The following is a 20,372-nucleotide window of genomic DNA, read 5'->3' as shown; positions in this document are numbered from 1 at the left end:
GACGCCATCGAGCAGTTCGGCTTCGGAAACTGGGTGAGCGGCGCGACAGAGGCCGGGTCCCGGCTAGGGCACAGGAAGGCCCGCGCCTACTCCTGTAATCGGGCGCGCAGTCAGCATTGGACCTGCTCGCTCCGCTCGGCACCCCGGAAGGCCCCGGAGGTGGGGAGGGCGACGCTGCCGGTTTATAGTCGGGCACCTGTCGGAACCTATGCTCAGAGAGGCTGTGATGCGCCCAAGGTCACATAGCAGAGACGGGGCCAAGTGGGGCTTTGAACGCTGGTTTCTGACAGCAGAGAGTCATTTCCCTCACCTTCAGGGACGCCTTCACAGGCGTTTGCGGAGTGCAGACGTTGGGCAAGACGCGGTGCCTTACCTGAGTTCGTGGAGTCAGGCAGGCCCGCAGACTCGACAGAAAGCGGTGGGAGCACCAGGGAGGGAGAACGGTGGGCGCCCTGCGGCTTGTCTCGGGGTGTCTGGGGCGGCCCCGTTTGCTTTCTGTCATTGTATGCATGTGCCCTGTGTGGTCTGCCAGTGCACAGATTCTTTGTGGGTAGCGCGCCTGGTTTATTGCTTGGGTCTCCACAACCCACGACATTGTGCGAGTGGTCAGTAAAGAATGAACAAAGAGGCCTGGCCTGGGAGGCATGGGGCTTCGGTTTTGCTCTCTTTACGTTTGAGGTTTTTGTAGAGACAGCTCTGTGTGGGGAAAGGTGAGAGCTGGACTGGATCCACTTACGCTAGCAACATCGTGTGCTAGGTTCTGTCCTTGAGAGAGGAACATGGTTGTTCTCTCTGGGCGGTTTCTCAGCTCTCCTTTCACTCTGGAAGCTTGCATCCGTATTAGAAAGGAGAAAATCTCCAGCCGTATTCCCACTCATAACCACCAAAGACATGTGGCCATCCCCAGGCACCCTGAGAAGCAGGGGAGTGAGACACCCCAGCGCCCTTAGCTTTGCAGAGTCTTCCCCTGCTACACCAGGTGCCTCCTCCTCGGAACAGCATCCATCTGCTGCCACGTCTCCAGCAGTCCTGCCTGGGCTGCTTTGATTGCCTTTTGCTTTCCTTTCCTGAAGGAGTCTCAGGACCGCCTCATATACCCATTCTGAAGCCCTGGAATCTTGATTCTCCTCCCAGCTCCTTAGAGAAGATGGTCCTTTACAAATCCTTACCTAATGGCCACCAGCATTGGGATCGCCATTTTTCAGAAACTCTGTCCCGTCTTGTCCTTCCATGCTGTTTGTGGATATGCACTGAGCTTGTGTTCCGTGCACATTCTACTGTGGTGGAGGACTCTGAAGGAAGAGACGCCTTTATCCCTCCATTCAGGGAGCTTAAAGTGTGGTACTGACTTGGTGCTGGGCCCAGAGCTCCTCCCTAGCAACAGCCCTCCATGTCCAGCCACCTCCCTGTCCTATCTGCCTCTCAGTGTCCTCTCGACTTACTCCTTAGTTCCTTGTTCCACTAAATTCCTGATCCAGTTTATCAGCTATCTCCTCACAGTACATCCAGAACAAACCACTTCTTACAGCCGTAGTCCCGGCTGATGTTTACTTCTTGCCTTGACCACTTTGGGAGCCTCCTTGTTCGTTATTCCCCCTGCACCCTATTCCCCCATTCCACACACCATAACCAGAGTGAGCTTGGGAAGCACGGGGCGCCTCACACCGGCCTCGGTGGCTTTTACTTCAGTTAAGGCGGCCTTAGAAGTGTTGAGCAATGAGATCTCATCTTGATCGTTTTATATTTCTTCTACCTAGGCTGCTCTCCCCCAAAATCATGGCCCAGGATTGATCTTTCCACTTACATATCAGTGCCTCAAAGGGCTCTTCTCTTCACCATCCCAGCAATTATCTCTGTTAGCAGCTAAGGAGGCGCAGAGCCTTGCCGGCATATCTGTGCATATCTCAGGACATTTTCCCGACAGCCCTTGGCAGTTGGCTTTGGATGGACCAGTTTGACTTCAGAGCCTGTACTCTTAACTACACTGTCTGCACTGCCTTCCCTGCGGCACTGTGGAAAATACACACAACACAATACCTGGGGAACAAAAACATGTATGTGGTTTTGGAAGAAACCAGGCTAGAAGTGGAGAGGCCTCTCTTCTAAAACAATACTTTCCAACTAATGTGCACACCGACGACCTGGGGAGCTGGTGAAAATGCAGATTCTGACTCAGCTGTTAGAGGAGACAGAGCCAGGAGAGGAAGGGCATGGGGCGTGGGCGTGGGCTTGGTGCACAGGGGGCCTGGCCAGGCTGCGGTCAGGGCGTTCTCCCACGGCACCAGCGCCAGGTCACGGCGAGGCCTGAGAGCCTGCATTGCAGCCAGGATGCAGGGGGTGCGATGGCCCGTGACCCCCGCCCTCTCCCCCGGAGTGGTGAGGTACCAGTATTCAGTCATGCTGCCATCTCCCTGGCAGAATCTCGTTGCGCTAACTCCTGGGACTTTATTTTTCTTCCTCTGAGGCTGTTCTGCAGCTCTGAGATGGGCGGTGCTCTTCTGAGCCCGTATCCAGCTGTGTGCACAGAGCTGGCGTGTCCCACTGCCTCTGTCCGCTCTGGGCCAGGCTCTTCCCATGTGTCTTGTGGGATCTTCCTAGCAGCCCTGGGGGTTGGGTTCTTACTCTTACAGTTGAAGAACAGCAGCTCTAAGAAACGAAGCGCCTTGTCAGGGATTCCATGGCATTCATGTGATAGAGCCAGGAACGAACGCAGGCCTGTGTGATTCCAAAGCCCGGGCCCTAACCCATGGATGAGAGCATTAAGCAATGTGGGTCACAGGCTGGGAGGCCGTCGGTGCCACCACAGGAGTGGATGGAGTGGAAGGGCTTGACCTGATTCACTGGAGATTAGTGTGGGGGCAGGGCCTGGGCTCCTGGGCTGCGACTATGAGTGTGAAAGGAGATGGTGTGGGGGCTGGGGACAGTGATGTGAAGACAGATGAGACCTGTTGAGTTTCTACTTTCAGATGGCAAATGGTGACACCTGGCCTGGGGGTTGTACTACTACATGTGGGATTCATGGGAGAGGGTGGGTTGTGGCCAAACCTGGCAGCTTTGTGGTCACACTTTGTACCAGGGCTGGGGGATGGGGCCTGAAGGGGATGGGCTGTAGCTGAGCAGGGTTTACAGTGACACCTGGGGGCTTAGGGACAACGTGTGTGCTGGCGTGTGTGTTTCATAGCGAGGGGCAGAGAGAACAGGTTAAAGGACCTTGGCGACAATGGGAAAGAGTTGGCAAGCAGTGACCCAGAGTCAGATCAGCGGGGTTTGTCGTCTCTAGATGGCCGGTTTGTGATGGGTTCTGTGCAGGATTCCAAGAGTTAGAGGATGCAGGCCCTGCTGGAGCACAGGAACATAGACACAAAGACAGGTGACAGCTGAGGGCAAGTCACAGCTGTGGCAGAGGAGCTGGAGCTGTTGATTGGTTGCTGAAGAAATTGGACTGACACTGAGGAGCTTGAGGAGGGCCAGTGCACCTCTGCAGGTGGTGGTCAGGGGGGCTTTGGTAGCGAAGTGGGGTTCAAGCTGGCCCTTGTGGTTTTGAATGAGATGAGCGTGTGAAGTTCTCTGAGAACCATGGAAGGCCTTGTGCACACACGTCAACACTCAGGCTCCTTCCTGGAGCCAGGTGGGGTGTCCTGAGTAGAGCTGTACCCTTTGAGATGGTGATGGACACCCAGGAGGCGGGAGAAGGCCAGACACATCGATGATCACTGCCTTGTGCGTGCATTCATTCTGTCAGTCATTCATTCAGTTAGCACTGCCTCGGGGCCTGGTACACACTAGCCCCTGTGGTGAGAACAGCTAGGAGGAAGACGGCTGCCTCACCTGGCGGGTGCCGTGTGGGCAAGTGGGCCTCAGGATGTCCTGCGGAGGGAAGGACATAAGATGGTTGTGCAGTTAGAGGAGGGTGTGGAGGAAGGAAGGGTTTTGTGTTTTAAGAGTCTGGTGTATTCAGGGCCAAGCAAAAGCCAGCTTGCGGTGATGGAGGAAGCTGGTGAAGAGCCCTGGGTGCCGGGTGCGAGAGCGTTACTGGGGTTTGAAGCCGGCTCAGGCTCTGTGATCACCCAGTGGCTGCTTGCCAGTGCCGGGCCTGAGCAGGTGCTTTGACACGTACCCCTCACCATCTCTCCGTCCCCTAATCCCTGAGACAGGTGCTCCCCACTTTTACAAACGGGAAACAACTGTGGGTAATGTGGGAACATGGAATTTCAACCCAAGGCTTCTGACTGCATGCCTAGAACCACCCGTTTCATTGTTCAGCAGCCGTGCTGCAGGATCCACTAGGATTCCCAGGGATCCCCCTAGATCTGCGGGGTTGTCACCTCTGAGGCCGAGGTCTAGAAATTTGGATGGATGGAAAGAGCCCCAGGGAGCTGTGAGGCACGGTTGGGAACCATGGGAAGGGGGACCTTACCTTCCCCTACAGGGCAGAAGGCTCCACTGTGCGTCAGCCCCAGCCTGAGCATCCTGCTGGGGTTCCAGGGATCACCATTAAGGATGGCGGGAGCGGGAGGAAGAGCCCAGATGGGAGAGTGGCTGGGAGGGGCAGGGCACGCAGAGGGGGTCTCCAACTCCAGCCCGCAGCGGGACACCCAGGAGGCCTGGCTCACATGAGTCACCCCTACCTCCCAAGCTGCTGAGTCAGGGGTGGGGCTTAGAATCTACATTTCTAACAACCTCCTAGGTGCTGCTGATGCGGGCCGCTGTGGGACCTCACTTTAAGAACCACTGGGGTAGAGTGGTAAGACATGTCACTTTATAAAACTTCAAAATTATTTAAAAATATATTGACTTTTATTGTACAATATGTGTAACATAAAATTTACCATTTTAACCCTTTTTAAGTGTCCAGGTCTGGAAGCATTAAATCCACTCACAGTGTTGTGCAGCCATCACCACCAGCCACCTCCAGAACTTTCTTATCTTGCCAGACTAAAACTCTGTCCCTATTCAACACTCACTCCCCATCCCCCTTCCCCAGTCCCTGGCACCCCCATTCTACTTCCTGTCTGTGGCGCTAGGGACCTCATGTAAGTGGGTCCTGCGGGATTTGTCCTTTTCCGACTGGCATATTTCACTTTGCGTCATGTCCTCAGGGATCATCTGTGTTGTGGCATGTGTTGGCACAGCCATTGTCATCTCTGTGGCATATTGTGTTCATCTACATATCTGTGATGGACATTCGGTTGTCTCCACCTCTTGGCAAATGTGAATAAGGCTGCTATGAACATGGTGTTCAGGGATCTCTTCAAGATCCTGCTCTCAGTTCTTCTGGGTAAATAAAAGTGGAATTGCTAGATTAGGTTCTGTGTGTAATTTTTTTTTTTTTTTTAGAGTTTCGCTCTATCACCCAGGCTGGAGTGCAGTGGCACAATCATGGCTCACTGCAGCCTCCATCTCCTGGGCTCAAGCGATCCTCCTACCTCAGCCTCTCAAGTAGCTGGGACTACCGTCATGTATCACCACACCCGCCTAATTTTTAAATTATTTGTAGAGACAGGGTCTTGCCATGTTTTTCAGGCTGGTCATGAACTTCTGGGCTCAAGTGATCCTCCTGCCTCAGTCCCCCAAAGTGCTGGGGTTAGGCTAAGCCCCCACGCCTGGCCTTGTGTGTGATTTTTGAGGAACCACCCTGCTGTTTTCCACAGTGAGGAATGCCACTTTCGAAATCTCTGTCACAAGTAGCCTTATCTGACCTGAAGGTGTCAGTCACCTTGAGGGCCAAAGACAACTCTAAGTCACTGAGGTCTCTGAGTTCAGAGAGACCTAGAACTGAGGCTTACAGGGCTTTCTACTGGAACAGGCTGGGGGCAGTGGCCAGGGACAGTGGGGTCTCCGAAAGGTCTGACACCTGGAAGCACAGGCTGCAAAGCCAGTGAGTCCCCCGCCCCCGGCATCAGAGGGATGCTTGTGCTGAGAGTTGAGCTGCTGGAGCAGGGAGGAGGGAAGGGGAAGAGACAGGGTGACCCGGTGTCCTCAAGTCATCTCTCTAAAGGTGACAGACAAGGCTAGAAGAGGGAAGAGCTAGGGGCCACCGCATGGCTGTGACTGAGTTGGTGTGCCAGCCCTGAGGGCTATTGGCATCCACGCCTACCTTTGCCCGGCCGCTTTGTCCTGCCGCCAGCTGCAGGTGGCCCTAGTCGTCGGCCCAGTGTCTGAGGCTGAGCTGAGACTGGAGGTGCTGGAGTGACTTTGCTGTGGAAGGTGATAAGGACAGCCTAGTCAGCCTGGAGCCCATGGGGCGTGGAGGTGGGGCTTGGAGCTCCTAAGAGGGGCTGATGGCCTGGCTGGCAGGTGGGGCCCTCCCATGTCTGCACGCTTCTGTGGAATGGCCAGGCAGGTGACATGTCAGGGCTCTCTGAACTGTGCAGATGGAAAATGTGTGCGTGGGCTCGGCTTGGAGCCCTCCCGCGCTGCCACCTGCGGCCTGTGGCTGGTGTGTTTCTTACCTTGCTCTGTTCCCTCCTGTCCTTTAGGACATGGTTCAGTCCCCTGTCCCACGGATTCCATTTCCTCCTGGCCCTGCAGGGGCCACCAGTGTACCCAGCTGCTCCTTAAGAGCTCTGCCCACAGAATGCCCTTCCCTGGTGGGACCCACTTCGTTACACCCAGCTCCCTGGGTAACTGAGCCTTCCTGGCTTTTTGAGGCTTCTTCATTTGGAGCAAAAGGAGCTGGAGCTGCGCCTCCCTTTGGCGATGGCATCTGGCCCCAAACCACCAGGGGAAGCCCAGCCTGGGGCCGGGGTGAGCCGTCCTCTGCCTCGTCCTTCACAGACCAAGACCAGATGGGGTGAGGAAAGGACAGCAGTGGGGCCACTGAGGGACAGCAGGGCCACAGGGCTTCTCAGCATCGCCTGGGACGGGAGATGCTCTGGAGTCTGCAGGGCTGGCAGCCTCGGGCACGACGCCGGGTGCAGAGGCCTGAGCTTCACTGCACATCACGGGGGCAGGGTCAGCCGGAGCTGTGGCACCTCTCCAACATGCTTGTTCCAGAAGGAAGAGCAGAAGCCCAGTGGTCCGGCTTTGCTCTGCCTCTTATCACAACATCAGGAAGCGGCTAGGAGCCCCCGTGGTGTGCGCTGCATCGCCGGATGGTGGGGGGCGCGTGGTGACGGGTGTATGCTCCCAGCCACATTGCCTGGTATTGAAGTGGCTCAGCGTTCACTGGCCTCGTGCCCTTGGCGGGGGCTCACCCTCAGGTTTACTTTCCTTATCTGAAAACTGTAGGGCAGTAATAACACTCCTCCTCTGTGGGAAACGCAAGGACTGAGTGGGATGATGGGCATAGACGTATTTATCTGCTGTTGTTTTAAATTGTATTGGTAAAACCTGCAAAAGGAGGGATGGCAGGTCAGGAAACAAGCTGAGAGGGACGGCAAGTGATGGAACAGTTGAGCCTGGCCCTGGGGGTCACTGAAGGCTTCCTGGACCCGGCGGCCTGGTCTTGAGGGATAAAGGGAAGTTGTGGGAGGGAAGCTGACAGCATCCAGTGCTGGGGAAAGCTACCGAGACGGAGCACACGCTGTGGCCGCACCTGCCTCCTCACCGCCCTACCAGGTGGGCCCTGGCCCTAAGTCTGGGCACGAGGAGCATAGGGCACCTCCAGCAGGGTGGGCGCTGCCAGGCCTGCAATGTCTGGCTGGGTGCTGGGAAGCTCCTGAGAGGTGTGAGGCACGAGCCAGGGACAGCTGTAGACCCCGCGGGGCACACTCAGGAGTCCGGCTGACGCTGACGGGTTCGTGCTCCCAGACTTCCAGATTTCTGAAGGATTTTGGAGGCTGACCTAGTGTTGCTAACTTGAAAATTTGCCAAGTAAGTAAGATATTTTACAAACATCTCTGCAAGTAAGAAGTCTGCAGGCCTCTTCCCTGCTGGTCTCACTGGCTGGAGAGACCAGGGCCAATGCCAGGGGGCCCCACTGGCTCATCTTGTGACCTTGGGTAAGCAGCCCGGCACCACAAAGCCTCTGGGGCAAGGGGACACCCAGCCTCACATGCCTGGGAACCTGGTGCAGCAGCCATCGGAGCCTCCTGGAAACTGGCGTCTTGACTTGGCTGTGTACGCAGCAGTCCCTCCGCAGCCTCTGACAGAAGCTGGTGCTGAGGGCTGGAGAAGCTGCACAGGCCAAGGTCGGCTCTGCCCCTGCTGCCTGCCTGGGGGGTGGAAGCACAGACATGAGGCGTTGGGATGGAAATTCCCACCCTACAGGCACCACAGGATGTTCACCCAGGGTTTCCACCCAACAGGGGCCTTTCCTTCCTAAAGGGCGGGCGTTAGGGACTGTTTTTCCATTAGGTAGACACGGCTGGTAGTTACCTGTTTCAGAGGCCACTGCGGATCCTGGGGCTCCCTGGCCCCAAGGTTGTGGGGGAAGAGCATGAGCTCCCCGGTGGCCTCTGCCCCGGCTGCTCCATGAGAGGGGACTCGCGCTTGCCATGTGGGGCCCACTCTGGCCCTGAAGCCTTTTCTCACCCATGTGAGGTGCGTGGGGCTGCACATGTCTCCTCTTCTGGCAGTGACACACCCGGAGCTCAGAGATGGGCAGTGACCAGCCTGGGTCACACAGAGTGGCAGCAGGTGCTGGAGATAGTTGTGACTTGGTTTTGTGTTTTGTTTTAGGCCAAATGCCTCCTGGGGAAAGAAAATGAACAGATTTGCTGCCAACAGTGATGTTTCTAAAAGAAGCAGTCAGTGCCCTCTTAAGACCACAATCAACATTTAGCTCGAATATTTTTACTTTATGATTCTCAAAGAGGCCCCACAGTTGAGTTTTGGCATTGCCTTCTGTAGTCACAGTCCTGGGCATTCCTGGCCCCAAGGTGGCGGGGGAGGGGGAAGGGTCCCAGCACCTCGGCTCCAGGCATGTGTGCCAGAGGAAGCCCCAGCTGTGGGGTCCGTTCCTGGAGCCCAGAGCACTTCTCTCCCTGACTGCAGCTCATAATCATCAGCCTGGTGGGGCGCGGGTCCCTCTGGTTCCAGCTGGGCCTCTGGCTGTGCTGCAGGCAGCGCTGCAGCGCTGGTTCCACACCCAGGCGGGCAGAGGCAGGTGGGGGCTGGGTGGCTGAGAGGCGGTGGCCAGGGAATGAGTGCGCATTTTGGGCAGTTACTTTCTGAAGTGGCTTTAGCGGTTGACTTTGAGGAAGAGGCCTCTCGGCAGAAGGAAAAGATTGAGGGAGTTATACAGTTTCCTCCCATTAAACCTTATATTTATGGGTTACCCTCTTGTAGGAATGATGAATGCTTTCAGCCGGTGGCAGACGCCCAGCTAGCTGCTAACCGTGGAAGGTGCTAGAAATGAAGGCCTGCTCCCTTGAAGAGCCACAGGCCCATCATCCACAGTCACTGCCTAGGAAAGGGCCATGCCAGCCCCCCCGGGCATGAAGGCCAGGATGGGTGTGCGGCCAGGACAAGTGTCACAGAAGTGTCCTGCCCTTTCTATTGACCAGGAGGCGGCAACATGGTAGAACTGGGTCCCCTCCTGCAGTGCCATGCACTTGGCCTGGCCTCACACCCTGGGACAAGCCCGTTTTCTAGTCTGAATGAGGCGAGTTCAGCATTCCCTGGCCTGCCCAGCTGTGTCCTGGGACATTGAGATGGACAGCCCCTGAGTGCAGGGTTTATGGCGGTGCAAAACCAGGGTACCAGGTGTGGTCCTCTGGTCCCAGGTGGGGAATGGGAACAAAGTCCAGACCTCAGCCAGGGGTTCTGGCCTCAGCTCTGCCACCGGCTCACCCCAAGACCTTGTGCCAGCTTGTGCCTCTCTGGGTCTTCACCTCCTCATGTATGGAAACAACGTGTGTTGCTTCCAACATTGTCATCTCTCCCCTGAGCCCGGCTCATGAGAGAGTGTGTGACCGAATGCCTTTGGGGAGGGTGGGTAACGGTGCTGTAGGAAGTACTGTAGGTCAACCTTTGTAAAACGTGAAGAGAATCTGTGCAGAACCTAAATCTGACACCCTGGCGCTGGAAGTAACCTCTGCCCTTTGTCATCGCAGGAAGATATGGCTGCACACGTCGGTGCTTCCCGGACTCCCCAAGAGGTGATGGAGCATTACGTGAGCATGTACATCCACGGGAACCTGGGGAAGGCCTGCATCCCTGACACCATCCCCAACCGTGTGACAGACCACACCTGTCCCAGCGGAGGCCCCCTCTCACCCAGCCTCACCACCCCGCTGCCCCCGCTGGACATCTCCGTGGCGGAGCAGCAGCAGCTGGGCTACATGCCGCTGCGGGACGACTACGAGATCGAGTACGACCAGGATGCCGAGACGCTCATTAGCGGGCTCTCTGTTAACTATGACGACGACGACGTGGAGATCGAGCTGAAGCGCGCCCACGTGGACATGTACGTGCGGAAGCTGAGAGAGAGACAGCGGCGGAAGAACATCGCCCGAGACTACAATCTAGTGCCAGCCTTCCTGGGGAAGGACAAGAAGGAGAAGGAGAAGGCGCTGAAGCGCAAGATCACCAAGGAGGAGAAGGAGCTGCGCCTGAAGCTGAGGCCGCTGTACCAGTTCATGTCATGCAAGGAGTTTGATGACCTTTTTGAAAACATGCACAAAGAAAAAATGCTCCGGGCCAAGATCCGAGAACTGCAGCGGTACCGGCGAAACGGGATCACCAAGATGGAAGAGTCGGCAGAGTACGAGGCAGCGCGGCATAAACGGGAGAAGAGGAAGGAGAACAAAAACCTAGCGGGCTCCAAACGGGGAAAGGAGGACGGCAAAGACGGCGAGTTCGCCGCCATTGAGAACCTTCCGGGCTTCGAGCTCCTGTCGGATCGCGAGAAGGTGCTCTGCACCTCCTTAAACTTGAGTCCAGCCCGCTACGTGACTGTGAAGACTATTATAATTAAAGACCACCTCCAGAAGCGGCAAGGAATCCCCTCGAAAAGCCGCCTTCCTAGCTACCTGGACAAAGTCCTAAAGAAAAGGATTTTGAATTTCCTCACAGAAAGCGGCTGGATCTCCAGGGACGCCTCTTGAAGCTGAGACGCTGTGAAAGCCAGCGTGATGCTCAGGCGGCGCGCCAGCCACAGTGACTTGGTGGAGGGGAGCCGCTTCCCCATTGTTGCTCTTTTTTAAACAAATGGAGTTCCTTTTTTTTTAAGACAAATTCTTTTCGTGGTCCTCTGAAAGAAGCAATAGTAACAGTCTTATCTTGGATCATGGGGGAGGCGAATCTGTCTGTTTTCTTAGTTCTGCAAGTCCTACACTGAGAGAATGCTCTGCCTTTACCTGTTCAGTTCGGAGCTTATTGTGAGATTGGACTATTTCCTTTTGACTGTTCTTCCCTTTGGTACAAAAGCTATTGTGGGTGACAGGAGCAGTGTTTTCCTGCTGGACCGAGAAGCCACCAGCTATTTCCTGGTGATGCAAGCTCTTCTCAGGCGGGGCTGCGTGCAGGCTCCCCTTTTCTGAGCCCACGCTGCCCACAGCTGACCCCAGCGCAGCCCCCGGCACGCGGCACTTTACATGGGGGCAGCTTGGGCCCAGACTCCTCCGCCTTGTAGCAGATGAGGAAAATCAGGCCAGAGGACAATAGGCTGGCATTTTGTTGGGAACTGAAGAGGAATCTGTGGAACACAGCAACCAGATGACCTTCCATTTCACCGGCAGCAGCAGTTTCAGCCTGCAGTTCCCAAACCCCAAAGCTGACCCTGCGCCTCATTTGAATACGGCCAGAGCCTGCTGGTTCAGTTTGGGTAGAGCCGTGCCCCTTGGGCAGGCTCCCATAGTGGCCACGTCCCCACGAATGGGAAAGCACGTTAGTGGGAGGGACGTAGGACACGTGTGGACCGCCAGGCCCTCTCAACCCATTTCCTGGGGCTGCTGGGTGCTGCTGTTGGATGTGCAGTGCATTTCACTTGGAAGAACCCATTGTATAAAGTTCAAGGCTAAGAGTTCTGAATTCTGGCGTCAGCTTCCTCAGGATTTTCTTCAGTTGCAAGTACCTTTCCACTGAAAATGTGAGCATGCCCGCCTGGCTAGGCATCTTTAAGAGTGTCACCAGGCCCGTGCCAGCTGAGGCCTCAGACTAGCCAGGCGAGAGCCGTCTGACTGGTTGGTTGGCGGTGGTTCTGGCTGAGCACGAGGGAGCCCGGGTGCTGTCCCTGAGCCTCCAGCTGCTCCCTGTTCACTGTCTTCAATCAGACTCAGAAATGGCTTCTTCACAGCCCTGCCTACAAGTTTTTCTCTGGGGCCCTCTTTCAAGGATGTCCACGGTACCTTCCTCCTGAAACTTGAGGAAGTCTTTTGTCTTCCAGCTGCTCAGGGTTCTCCGGTCCAAGACCCTGCTTTAAAAAGAGTCTGTGGAGTGCTGAGACTCCAGCGCTCCATTCTTCAAGGAGGTTGACTTGCCTCTCGGGCCCCATAGGTACCAAGAGACTGTTTACCTCCCAGAATGTTTGGGCTTGAAGTTACATTAAAGTGAAGTTATTTGAAAGAAAGAAAACCTCATCATTTCTAAGGATGACTTAATTACTGTGCCTTTTCCTTTCTTTTTACACATCCTTCTGTCCCTTAGGGTAAAATTTTCAGCATTAAATAAAACATTTCAAATATATTGTATATGGCTTTAGTTGTAAACTATACTGCATGCTGACAGAGAAGTGCTCTTTTAGCTAAGCCCAGAACTTCTCTTTTGACAATAAAGTACTGAGCAGTGGTATCATGAGGGCCAGCTCCACATTGTCCCCTGCAGAATAAATGCGGATGACAGAAAGCTGATGCTGTCTACCACTGAACAGTGATGGAGATGGTGCTAAGTTTTTACAGTTGTCTTAGCCCCAGTGGTCCTCAAAGTGGGGTTCCTGGCCCAGCAGCAGCATCCCCTAGGAACCTGTTAGAATGCAGGTTCTACCTGGCTCCACCTGGCCTCCTGCATCGAAGTGGTGTGCAGCGGGGTGCAGCAAGCTGTTTTCACAAGCCCTCCAGGTGACTGGATGGAAGCTTGCTTGAGAACCATGGGTTTTAGCTATTCTGGTGTCTCCCTGATTTTCTACAATGCCAGGATCCTAGTTTGGTGAGGTTTTAAATTTAATCTTATTTTTATATAAAATGATTGCCAGACTTATTATATTAAGCTTGAAGCAGCAGAAGATCCCTGTTAATGTGTATGGCCCAGGCCAAGAGCTGTCAAATGAAAAACTTTGTGCTTAAGCAGGTTTTTAGTATGTATATCTTTTTGATGGTATGAAGAATTTATTTAGGCTTGACTGTTTTAAAACACCATAATGAATGTATAATTAATTTATGTTAAAGTAATAACCCTTTGTCACAAGGGAATGGTAATGTTGTGATTGGCCGCCTCTTAGCCCATCGACTATTCCCATCATGGTAGTCCTTACCTCTGTCGGCAGCTCAGAGCCTCCACATTTTTATATTTAATTCTCATGATGAATTAGCCACCATAATCCCACGGAATTAGGTCTTGTTAAAATCTAGGCCAGGCACGGTGGCTCACACCTGTAATCCCAGCACTTTGGGAGGCCGAGGCGGGCTGATCACAAGGTGAAGAGATCAAGACCATCCTGGCCAACATGGTGAAATCCTGTCTCTACTAAAAATACAAAAATTAGCTGGGTGTGGTGGTGCATGCCTGTAGTCCAAGCTACTTGGGAGGCTGAGGCAGGAGAATTGCTTGAACCCAGGAGGCAGAGGTTGTTGCAGTGAGCTGAGATCGCACCCCTACACTCCAGCCTGGTGACAGAGCAAGACTCCGTCTCAAAAAAAAAAAAATTTTTAACCAAACTATCTTTGAGTCAAAAAAGTTGGATAACTCATCTATTTTAAATAATGCTGCCTGAATGGCCAACATCCCAAGAATGTATTAAAAACAGCAACCCTGCCTACCGTTTTGATGACCTTTTTCCATATTAAACACGTTGAGAACAAGAGTGTCACTGTTTGCTTCTTACCTCTGGTTCTGAAGTCAGATGTCTTCTCTGAGCCACACAGAGCTAGGGGTGAGCCACAGTTCACACACACAGATTGTCACATGACATACTTCAAAGTTTGCTACTTTGTATCAAACCAGTTTTTCCTCCAGAATATTAAAGTTGCTTTGTCTTTTTTTTGTTTGTTTGAGATGGAGTGTCGTGCTTGTTGCTCAGGCTGGAGTTCAATGGCACAATCTTGGCTCACTGCAACCTCTGCCTCCTGGATTCAAGCGATTCTTCTTGCCTCAGCCTCCCAAGTAGCTGGGATTAACAGGCACCCACCACCACGCCCACCTAATTTTTTGTAATTTTAGTAGAGACGGTTTTTTACCATGTTGGCCAGGCTGGTCTTAAAAACTCCTGACCTCAGGCGATTCACCCACCTCGGCCTCCCAATGTGCTGGGATTACAGGCGTGAGCCACTGCACCCGACCTAAAATTGCTTTCTCTTAAGCAGAAACTCTTTCGTGCCAGTTGCTCTCCTCCCTCAAAGCAGCAGTACAGCCAGAGAAAGCCAAATGGGTCTGAGTCTTTCAGGAATCCAGACCGACTTGCAGATGCCTCTGAGACTTCCAGTTCTGGTTTTGACTGTCCACACATACACTTGACTCATGCTGCAATTATGCTAAATCCAGTAACTACTAGAATGTAGCTGAACAAATCTAATTTCTACTGTAAATATATACATAATTAAAAGACATTTTCCTATTACAGGTTGAGTATCCCTGAATCTGAAATGCTGCAAAATCGGAAACTGAGTGCCTACATGACACTCAAAGGAGATGCTCATTTTGAGCATTTTGGATTTCGGGATTGGGGACACTTAACTAGCAAGTATAATGCAAGTAGTCAAGCAGAGAATCTCGTTTCAGTCAATGGGGCCACATATTACAACACTGTTCTCCCTGTACCTTTAGTATGTTATGTTCAGATACACAGATTCCATTGTGTTAACAGATGCCTACAGTATCAGTACAGTAACTGCTTTCCAATTTAGGAGCAATAGGCTACGCCATATAGCCTAGGTGTGGAGTAGGCTACACCACCTGTTTTTTAGGTACATGTAGGTACACATGGTGTTCACAGAAGAAACTGCCTGATGACTTATTTCTCAGAACACATCCCTGTGGTTAAGCCATGCTTGACTATATTCCAAAATCCAAAAAAGCCCCAAGTTTGAAACAATTCTGTTTCTAAGCATTTCAGATGATACCCAACTTACTGTATGACTGAAGGTCTACTATAAAAAAATATTTTACCAGATTAAGCTATATTGCCTCTAGGTTATGAGTACAGTGCTTTTTAGCAACTGCAGCTCTAGCTGAGAAGGGAGGAGACTGCAAATATTCACAGAAATGAGTTGATAATTACTTTTCTTAGCCTCCATTTTACTCTGGAGCTCCAGGGGCGACGATGCACTCACAACCCCACAGCGTGAAAACAGGCAGTGCTGGAGCTCCCAGTCATGTTTTCTCCAATATACATGCTGCCTTTAATTGTTTCTGACCACAGTAATTGAAGGCATCTTAAAGGTGGAACATGTTGGGAATGGTATCCCAGGTTGAAGTATTATGGGACCATTACCTGCATCTTTTAAAATTAGAAGTGAAATAAACTGTGCCCCATCTTTTCTAGGCAGCAAATGGCTTTCACCAGTATCTTCAATTCTAGAAGCAAAGGCAGCGAAAGTTTCTTTTCTTTTTCATAAGAGACTCCAATCATTCAGCCTTTTTCTAAGCCCTAGATGACCATGTAAATGAGGAACACAGTCCTTTCGTGAGACGATTTTGCAAATCCTGTGGCTCCTGGGTGTTTCATATTCTTACCATGACAGGCTGCAGCTGCACTGGGCGAGTGTGGCGCGCCTCTTCCGTGCAGAAGTGTGTGCATGTGTACGTGAGTGCACGCACACACATGTCAAGCTGACAGCTTCAGGGCTGGAGCAGAGAATGGGAAGGCTAAGCCATGCTTGCCTCAGTGGCAAGGATCTCCACGAGAGGACACAAAATTGTTATCAGAAAGTAGGAAAATAAACATTAGGGCTTTAATCCTCTTAAATAAAATTTTTAAATTAAACATTAACATTTAAAGTATACCAAGCGTGCAGTCCTATTTTGAGAAAGTCCATTTTGCCAGGGAATACACCTTGAGGTCGTTAGTAACTAGTTGAATATGATTTAAATATGTCTGCATTTAGATGAACAGAACAGGGTAAAAGGACCTTTGCCAAGCCAAGCTCAATTGCTGGCCAAATAATGGTGCTGAGAACTGTCAGTGCCCACGCCCATTTCTCAGTGGTCAGTTTCAGCCGCTCTTGACTGATGACAAACGAACTCACTATGTTCTTCACAAAGACCATTTTTTTTTATGGGAAATGTTTCAACTCTTGCCTTTCCTTCAGCGAATGAAATGTGATGGGCTAAATATGCCAGTCACTCATGCGCCGCAGCGATACACGGTGCAGACTGGCACGTCCAGGTAGCCAAACAGAATTCCCCAATACCTTTTGTTTAAAATACTTTGGTGTCAGCAGAGTCTGAGCAGACACATTACTCATGACGCTCAGGAGGCCTGGCAGAGCCCCGCTGAGCTCTTCTAAGTATGTGGAACTATTCAACGCGTGGCACTAAAAGGGAACAGACTCCCGAATTACAGTTCATTAATGCAGTTATGCAACCCGCTTCATTTTCTGTTTAGCCACTGGTTACTTAAGGTTTCCAACAAGGTTTGGGAAAAGGTCACATGTACTCAAAGATGAGAAACAATGAACCAGCCTTAAGAGTTACAGCAAGTGAGTTTAAAACACCCACCCCATCAACAGCAGCTAAGCTTCCTTCACCACCCCCACCAGGGCGGGTCTCAGAGTGCGCCCATGCAGCTTGTACCCCACTTTGCTAACCAGAGCCACTGTGCCCGGCTCCTTCCCCTCAACGGGCGTGTGGAACAAGGCCTCATGTTCATAAGGGTCGAACTTGGCTCCGACAGGGTTCAACTTGAGCAAGCCATGCTTTGTGAACACCTTCTGGATCTGGACTTCGGTCATGACCAGCCCCTCGTAGAGGTTCTTCAGGTGAGGGTTATCGTCTTTAATTTCTTCTTTAGGAACACACTGTGTTGCCTTCTCCAGAACGTCTGCCACCTCCAACAAGTCCTTGCAGAAGGCTTGAATGCCTGGATGAAGTTAAAGAAGATCATTTGCACTCCATACCAACTGCACAGGGCAATTCCAACCTGAGCACTGCTGACCTGATGTGGAGGCTATTTAACAACTTGTCAAATCAGTTGCCTCAGAATTCCAATAGCTCAGTAACTTCAACAACACAAAACCCTCAAAAGCTATTTGTGGGATGAGACCTAGAGTTTACTAAATTTAGAATTTACTAAAATGTGAAGAAAGGAGTGCAGTAGAGGAGAAAATACCCTTGAGACATCCAAGCCCAGATGTCAAGTAAGCAGTAAGATATAGAGGACTGGAACTCAGAAGATCAGAGTTTGAAGCCGAGACTTGTGTGAGGATGCCATTAAGCCCATATGAGTGTGGAAGTCACCCAGGGAGCACAGCAAGTGGAGAGAACCTAGGCCTGGTACTGAGTCCCAAGAGCCCAGACATTAAACCAACAAAGCACATTACCACAAAGAGAGGCAGAATACCAAGAAACAGGCCACAGCATCCAGGAAAAAAGTGTTTCAAGGAGCGCTTCCATCTCTGTGAATGCGGCACAGACTCTGGTTCTTCGTTTCCACATAGCCTCTCATCCTGTCTGACCCGGGGCAAGCCATTTACCCTCCATTGAGCCTTGGGTTCTGCATCTCTAATACCCACTGTCAGTCATGCAGAGACCCACAGCCAGCACTCAAACACCAGCCTGTGGAGTTGGGAGCCTGGGTTATGTACCAGCTTTGTGCTGTGTGGCAGGTGACTAAACCGCAATGATCTCAACTGTAAAAATGGGAAGAGCAGTGACAAAAACATCCAAAGGTGGCAATGCATATAGCACGCTGGGTGTTCTGAAGTGATGCCAGTGTTACTTCCGGAGGGCTAAGGGGATGGGCATCGGAGGCTGACCTGCTGCAGGTTCCCACCAAGGTCTCTGTGTGGGGCAGGACACACCTATTTACAATTCTTCATGCGAGTCTCAGCTACTTATTTCTGCTCCTCCAGACACCTCTGCTGTTGGGCCATCATAAAAAAAAATGCGGGGGATGCAACTGCTGGACCCCCGCCCCACAGCCTTGCTCTCTGACATTTCCATATGCATGGCCTTCCCCTTCCGCACCCCATTATCTTCTTTTCAGAATCAACACCATGTTATGTTGAACGTACCATATAATTTTGCCTCCTCCACCAATTTCTGGCTCCTCTGCCGCAAGTTCTCAGTGTCTGCCAAAGCTCGTTTATATTTTTCCTAAAATAAAAAAAAAAGGGAAATTTATATATATATATTTACATATATATATTTTTAAATTTTTTTAATTTTTTTTTGAGACGGAGTCTTGCTGTCTGTCGCCCAGGCTGGAGTGCAGTGGTGCGATCTTGGCTCTCTGCAAGCTCCGCTTCCCAGGTTCATGCCATTCTCCTGCCTCAGCCTCCCAAGTAGCTGGGACTACAGATGCCCGCCACCATGCCCGGCTAATTTTTGTATTTTTAGTAGAGATGGGGTTTCACCGTGTTAGCCAGGATGGTCTTCATCTCCTGACCTTTTGATCTGCCCACCTCAGCCTCCCAAAGTGCTGGGATTACAGGTGTGAGCCACCACGCCCGGCTGGGAGATTTATGTTAACATGGAACAAAGTCATAGGAAAGCAAGCTCGATCGGAAAATGGCTGTGTAACTAACTGCAAGTCAAAACAGAAGTAATATCACTGCCTTTGAAATATGACTAAGGAGGGTAGCTTAACGAAAGCTTAATAAAAGCTGTACTCATGATCTTTTGCTATGTTCAGTGTTACCCAGAGGTGGCTCAGTTCAAACACTCCTTGTGTAATCATCATCTGAGTTCTAGTATATTCCTCATGTCTCACCACCTTTCTGTAAGCTCACTCATCTGAGCTTTTCTCTTTTTTTTTTTTTTTGAGCAGAGTATTGAGCTATTGCCCAGGCTGGAGTGAAGTGGTGTAATCTCGGCTCACTGCAGCCTCAACCTCCTGGGCTCAAGCAAGTCTCCCACCTCAGCCACCTGGGTTGCTGGGACTACAGGAGTGCACTACCACGCCCAGCTAATTTTTATTTTTTTTAGAGATGGAGTCTCACTATGTTGCCCAGGCTGGTCTTGAACACCTGGGCTCAAGCAATCCTCTTGCCTCAACCTTCCAAAGCGCTATCAGAGGGGTAAGCCACTGCGCCCAGCTAGCTTTTCTAATATTTACTAAATGGCTCTGTGGGGGCCTCTACACTGCATCCATTTTCAGTCTTCAGGTAATCACCGTGCAGTGGCAAGGAGTAAGAGCTCCAAGTCCAGATGGTCCTGGTTCAAGCCCTGGCTGCACACCTGGCAGCCAGGATTAACATATGTAACGGGTTTGGAATGGTGCCAGCACTCAGGGTTTGTCATCATTCTCAAATCCTTAAAGAACTTGATTTGTGCCACCCATGTGTTTTCACATGGAGTAATAATTCATGTTCCTAGTTCACAGACCTCCTACCTGCCTGTGAGAGCCTGACATAAAACCATACTCCAGCTCCCAACTCCTGGACTTGAAATTTTCCTCTCCTAAGTCCCAACTTAAACAACCATAGTAAGCACTCCTCATTTGTAAAGATGACTTTAAGTTTTAATTCAATGACAAATAACAGCATGTAAAGATCATTCTCTTGCCAGAACCACAGCCACATAGGATTTTGGTTCTAGTCTTTGCTTTGGCAGTAACTTGCCACCTGGGCCCACTGCAGGCCGTGGACAATGGCTTAACTATGGCTTTAGTCTGTCACCAGTGAAGCCTGGAATCTTTATGTGGCCCAGGAGAGAAACAGTTCAGCCGAGCCCACTCCCACAGGAGGATGACAGTCCTCACCACAGTCTCCTTCAGCTGTTCCTCTAACTTAACCTTCTCTTCCAGGAGGGTCTTCTCTGTAGCAGGAGGATCTGCTTTCTGTTCACTCTGACCCATGTCCTCTTCCAGGTTCTGGCCACTGTTCTTTTGTTTTGTGGCTGTGCACAACAAGCGAGGAGATGGCCTACAGGGAAGTCCACACATGAGAAACGAAGACTTTGTTTTTGTGTTTATTAAAGTCAGATGTATGATTTTAGAAACTTAAAATAGCTTCAAACTATTTACTATTACTTGGGAAGAAAACATTTCTCTTAGATCTAATAAAGGCACACTGTACTTGACATATAAAAGCTATACTAGTAAACAGTACATATAAAAGCTATAAGTCATATACAGTGTGCCTTTATTAGATCTAAGATAAACATATATATATATA

General features: G+C 51.4%; 3 protein-coding genes across 5 annotated transcripts in view; 1 reads left to right on the top strand and 2 right to left on the bottom strand.

The window, feature by feature from the left end:
* Positions 1 to 2,399, bottom strand: part of CCDC96 (coiled-coil domain containing 96) — a 5,394-nt gene extending 2,995 nt beyond the window's left edge. Inside the window, exons 1-2 of the mRNA XM_011935448.1 lie at positions 2,278 to 2,399; positions 311 to 404 (exon numbers count right to left, since the gene is read on the bottom strand). Coding sequence (XP_011790838.1) covers positions 311 to 404; positions 2,278 to 2,399 — 216 coding nt within the window. The remainder of the gene's footprint in view (positions 1 to 310; positions 405 to 2,277) is intronic.
* TADA2B (transcriptional adaptor 2B) lies at positions 7 to 13,901 on the top strand. 2 transcript variants are annotated; one of them, XM_011935397.1, is made up of 2 exons: positions 7 to 33; positions 9,999 to 13,901. In XM_011935397.1, exon 2 carries the CDS (start codon positions 10,005 to 10,007, stop codon positions 10,989 to 10,991), a length of 987 nt encoding a protein of 328 aa, XP_011790787.1. In that variant the 5' UTR covers positions 7 to 33; positions 9,999 to 10,004; the 3' UTR covers positions 10,992 to 13,901. The 2 variants fall into 2 exon arrangements, with proteins under 2 accessions (XP_011790787.1, XP_011790788.1); XM_011935398.1 differs by lacking the exon at positions 7 to 33 and adding an exon at positions 9,277 to 9,424.
* The window catches only part of GRPEL1 (GrpE-like 1, mitochondrial (E. coli)), an 11,988-nt gene continuing 3,862 nt past the window's right edge, over positions 12,247 to 20,372 (bottom strand). Inside the window, exons 2-7 of one of the 2 annotated variants that reach the window (XM_011935400.1) lie at positions 19,958 to 20,120; positions 18,270 to 18,351; positions 16,735 to 17,116; positions 14,542 to 14,548; positions 12,642 to 12,643; positions 12,247 to 12,257 (exon numbers count right to left, since the gene is read on the bottom strand). In XM_011935400.1, the coding sequence (XP_011790790.1) occupies positions 16,770 to 17,116; positions 18,270 to 18,351; positions 19,958 to 20,120 (592 nt within the window). In that variant the 3' untranslated portion in view covers positions 12,247 to 12,257; positions 12,642 to 12,643; positions 14,542 to 14,548; positions 16,735 to 16,769. Of the gene's footprint in view, positions 12,258 to 12,641; positions 12,644 to 14,541; positions 14,549 to 14,837; positions 17,117 to 18,269; positions 18,352 to 19,957; positions 20,121 to 20,372 lie in introns of those variants that run through there. The other variant, XM_011935399.1, reaches the window with a different exon arrangement.

This window comes from Colobus angolensis, unplaced genomic scaffold (genome assembly GCF_000951035.1).
Source record: "Colobus angolensis palliatus isolate OR3802 unplaced genomic scaffold, Cang.pa_1.0 Scaffold143, whole genome shotgun sequence".
NCBI classification, from domain to species: domain Eukaryota; kingdom Metazoa; phylum Chordata; class Mammalia; order Primates; family Cercopithecidae; genus Colobus; species Colobus angolensis.
Note: the sequence above shows the minus strand (reverse complement) of the source record. Positions and strands in the feature narration are given on the sequence as shown.

Excerpts from the sequence above, each read along its gene's own strand:
- TADA2B (XM_011935397.1), top strand. The coding sequence starts at position 10,005 with ATGGCTGCACACGTCGGTGCTTCCCGGACTCCCCAAGAGGTGATGGAG.